At 46.7% G+C, this 4,598-nt stretch overlaps 1 protein-coding gene across 1 annotated transcript in view; it reads left to right on the top strand.

The window, feature by feature from the left end:
* Positions 1-238: 238 nt before the first annotated feature.
* Positions 239-4,598, top strand: part of EMILIN2 (elastin microfibril interfacer 2) — a 57,699-nt gene continuing 53,339 nt past the window's right edge. The window contains exon 1 of the mRNA XM_045296213.1: positions 239-319. Coding sequence (XP_045152148.1) covers positions 315-319 — 5 coding nt within the window. The 5' untranslated portion in view covers positions 239-314. The remainder of the gene's footprint in view (positions 320-4,598) is intronic.

Below are 4,598 nucleotides of genomic sequence, written 5' to 3'. Positions count from 1 at the left end.
TGGGGGTGTTGACGGCCGTGAGTGGGGGCCGACCTCCAGCATTCTTCCGCCTACCCGAGAACACACGTGACTTTGAGAAAAACTCGTCTTCCGCATGTGGATCCCATTAAGTCATTACTTATGTTTACGGCCCGCGGATAGTGCGGGAGGTGCTGCCTGCCGCAGTGACACGCCGTTGTACACACCGCTTTTCCGAACGGGAACTGGCAGGTTTGTGCCAGCGTCCAGATGCCCCCAGACTGTCACCCACATGTTCTGATTCAGTGCTGGCTGTGTGGCTTTTTACTTCTCAGAATTAACAGCTCCGATCCCTGATGAGGTAATTTGGGGGGACCTAAAAATAACAGTGAAGCGCTTGGCCAAAAGAGGGAGGGCGGGAAGCATGGCTGCTGGTCACAAAGAACCAAAAGAGGGACATTTTTGGTGTCACAGCAATTCCCACTGAATTCAGTGGGATTTGAATCCAAGCCGGATTCAGAGGGAACTCCCCAAGTCTTTCTTTTGCTTCTTTTCTTTTCCACTGGAAAGGAGTGGTGGGTCCTGTAAAAACAGGGAGGGTTCAAACCGACGAAAGTCCTGTTTGAAAATGCTGCAGAAAGCACATATTCCTGGGTGTGTCGTCGAGAATGGGCCCAGCTGCTCTTTTTCGGAGATTAGAGGAGATGCTTAACAGTTACTCGATGGAGAGCCAGCCTGCTAGGACGCGGCGTTTCCTCGGCTTGGATTGCAGGGCCGCGTGTGGTTCAGAGGCAAACCCTTTAGCTGAAGCTTCCTGCAGCTGGCCATGCTGATGAAGGAGAATTTGCTGTGTGATGTCGCAACTGTTCCCTAACCGTTTTAGCTTCTGTAGATATTTGTCACCGGAGCCTGGTGGTGTAGTGGTTGTGTATTGGGCTGCTAACTGCAAGGTCTCCGGTTCGAAACCACCTTGCCGCACTGTGGAAAGAAGACTGGGCTTTGTACACCCCCTGAAGAGCGGCGGTGTTGGAAACGGAGAGAGGCAGTTTTATAGTGCCCCATCGAGGGCTGTGAGTCGACGGTATTTGTGGCAGGTTTTGCCTATGATGTGAGCTTAAGTAGTTAGGTTGTCGTTTTTTTACCCTTTACAAAGACGGGTTCTCTGTGTCTTATATAGCGACGTACTGGCTTACTTCCTCTTTCCCTACGTGAGGGGCTATTGGTCAAGCATAAGAAGGACGCACAAGTCTTTTCTAAACCATCGTGCTTAAAGTGCAGTTTGTTTTTATGCTAACGGAGACTTTCCCGTCACCGCCCTCCCCACGTATCTTGAGCAAGGGTGAAGGCAGTGGGTGCGGTGATTACAACAGCATTCTGGGCGGGGTGAGCATTTCACAATCCCAACCCTGATCTGGGGAGAATTGTTCACATTGAAGCTTTTCTCTGGTTCATGTTAGGTGTTAACCCTACAGAGCCCACAGTGCTGAAGAAATGAAGGGCCTTGGCAGGAAGGCATGGTCCAAACCAAACAGGAACAGAACCCCCTCCGGTTGCTGTGTAGCACTCAACCTCACCTCGTGGTGCCCCTGTATGTCAGAAGGTTTGCAAGGGCTGACTGTCAGAAGATGACCACCAGCCCCTTCTTCTGAGGGGCCTTGGGGTAGCCTCTAACCTTGGACTGAAGCCAAGTGTGTGAACCATTTGGACCACCCAAGAAGGCTTGACAAGCTTTTCTTAATTTGGAACATTTCAGAATTTCGAATGGGGCCTACCATGCTGACAAGGGTTGGGGCCTGGCTGGGGTGTGAGGGGGGTGGTGCTGGGCCAGCATCTTCCCAGGCAGGACCAGCGTGCTCCTCATCAGGGATGCATCCGTTTTCCATCTACACCATTGTGTCACCTTTTGGCTACTTTCAAGCTATTTGGAAGTCGGTCTGTTGCATAATTGCCGAGAACAACTAGCAGGATGAAGCACGTGTTCCCTTCTGACCAGTGGTGCAGGAGGGACAGCAGGAGCACTGGGGGTGGGGGGTGTTTGTCTCTTGAACCGAGCAGCTCGGGGCCCTGCCAGCGCTCCTTGTCTTAGGTAGAGACCCGTGCTGGAAAAGGAATGGTGCCAACAGGTAGTACTTTTGTTTCCAAAATATTAAAATAGACTGATGCTCTTTTCTTCCAGTTCTTCTTTCCCCCTATCAGATCATTTTATTAGGACCTAATCCAGACATCGTACCATTCCGTAGTGTAATCATATCAAGCAGTGTTGTACAACTGCCACCACAATCGGCTCAAACCCTTCCTTCCTTCTCGGACTCCTTGAGATCAGTTCCTGTTACCCCACACCTCCCCTGCTGAACCCGTACTCTACTTATTGTCTCTCTAGACTCATCCATCCTCGGCTTTCTTTCTTTCTTTCTTAACCATTTTATTAGCACTTTACCCACACATCGTCCAATTCACTAATTCAGTCACATTAAGAAGACTTGTACAATCGTCATCATATGAAATTCTAGAACATTTTCTTCTTCCTTGTAATCATTGTTATTCATGTAGTTTTTGATTTCTAAGTGTGGCAACAATATACGCAACAGAACATTCTCCAATTCCACGCCGTCTACTTGTATAATTCAGTGTCATTGATTATACTCTTCATGCTGTACAGCCACTCTTGATAGCCTTTTCCAAATTATTTCAGCACCATTGACAAACTCAATACCCCTGTGCAACAACGCTCTCCCTTCACCTAGGGCAGCGGTTCTCAACTTCCCTAAGGCCGCGGCCCTTTCATACAGTTCCTCATGTTGTGGTGACGCCCCAACCATAAAATTATATTCGTCGCTACTTCATAACTGCAATTTTGCTACTGTTATGAATCGGGCGACCCCTGTGAAAGGGTCGTTCGACCCCCAAAGGGGTCGTGACCCACAGGTTGAGAACTGCTGACCTGTGGTAGCCATTGGTCACGTTTACTTTCTTTTATCGTGGTTTTCTTGTTGGAGTATTCACATATCACATACTTCCATAGTTAAATCATGTTTAAAATGAGTTGTATGATCACAATCAGTTCTAGATCTCCCTCCCCCTCCCACATTCATTTGCTCCCCAAATCCTCTCACCCTCCCTATCTCCCCCCAATCCCTGCATCCCCTGTAAACCCTTGCATCAGTTATTATCTCTATACATCTACACCTTCTGTGCCTCACAAACTCATCGTGGGCTTTATATATTGAAAAACATGGAAAAAATACATAGCAGAGAGTCAAAAAGTCTCCCAACAATGACAAAGTATAGTGGAGACAAGAAACAGCAACGCAGTAAATACTAAAAACCAGATCAAGCTCAAAGTGTACCAAATGGGAGATCAGATGATGAGGTTTTAACCATTCATGTCAGATTTATCATTTTAATTTCCTGTTGTTGTCTCTTCAATACTCTCTGTCTGACCACCAGGTTATTCCTATCCCTCAACTAGGGTTAGAGGGGAGTCACTGTAGGATTATTCCCTGTGTGGAACCTGCATAGATTTTGATATTTTGTCTTATTTTACACAAAATGGAAGCTTTGAAGGCAACTCCATGTATTTTGAAAATCATGCTTTGACCGTCTTCCTCTATCACCCACCCCACACCTTGGTGGCTGCTAGCTGCCACCACATCAGTTTTGCCTCCTGGCAACCCCGTGTGTGTGTGTGGAGTAGGACATCTCGTAAGGTTCGAGGCTGCGTGCGGCTTTTCAGAAGCAGGTCTCCAGGCTGTCTTTTGAGGTGCCTTTGGGTGGGTTCAAACCCCCAACTTTGGGGGGAGGAGTTGAGCACTTAACTCTTTACAACAAAAATAAATATTGGATCTGAATTCCTATTAGGCCAAAAAAACAAGGAGCAATCGAGTATGTTAAAAAAACAAAACCAAACACAAACATCTCATTTTGAAAAGAGATTTAGTAATACTGATGATGTCATGTCTATCTAGATAAGATCGGCAGGATATGCAATCCTGAAGAGAAAACAACAGGACCGTTGGTTCTGGGGGGACATGGAAAAGGGGGAGGTACCGGAAAGGAAATGGGGAGCCAACAAGCCCAGGGACAAGGGAACAAGTGATGTAAAATTAATGGCAAGGAGGGTGTAGGAGGCCTGGTGGGGCTTGATCAAGTGCAATGTAGCCAAGAGGAATTACTGAAAGCCAAATGAAGGTCAAACATGATAGTGGGACAAGAGGAAAGTAAAAGGAAGTAAAGGAAAGAGCTAGGAGGCAAAGGACATTTATAGAGGTAGAAATACAGGCATGCACATATATAAATATATTCATATATAATGATAGGGACATAGATATGTACATATATGTTCAATATTAAGGTAACAGACCAACATTGGGCCTCAATGCAAGAACACTTTGTTCTAATAACCCGGCATACTGTGTTGCTCACCTTCCCAACGGATCACTGAAAACTAAGCGGGTGTGTAAGCCAATGTGGTGAAGAAAGCTGATGGTGACCAGCTATCAAAAGATACAGCGTCTGGGGCCTTAAAGGCTTGAAGATAAACAAGAGGCCATCTAGCTGAGAAGTAACAAAGTCCACATAGAAAAACCACACCAGGCTGTGTGATCATGAGGTGTCGATGGGATCAGGTATGAGGTATCAAA

This window comes from Echinops telfairi, unplaced genomic scaffold (genome assembly GCF_000313985.2).
Source record: "Echinops telfairi isolate 266 unplaced genomic scaffold, ASM31398v2 ScPeMD7_7400;HRSCAF=8409, whole genome shotgun sequence".
In the NCBI taxonomy this organism is placed as follows: domain Eukaryota; kingdom Metazoa; phylum Chordata; class Mammalia; order Afrosoricida; family Tenrecidae; genus Echinops; species Echinops telfairi.
This window is presented reverse-complemented; position numbering and strand designations above follow the sequence as displayed.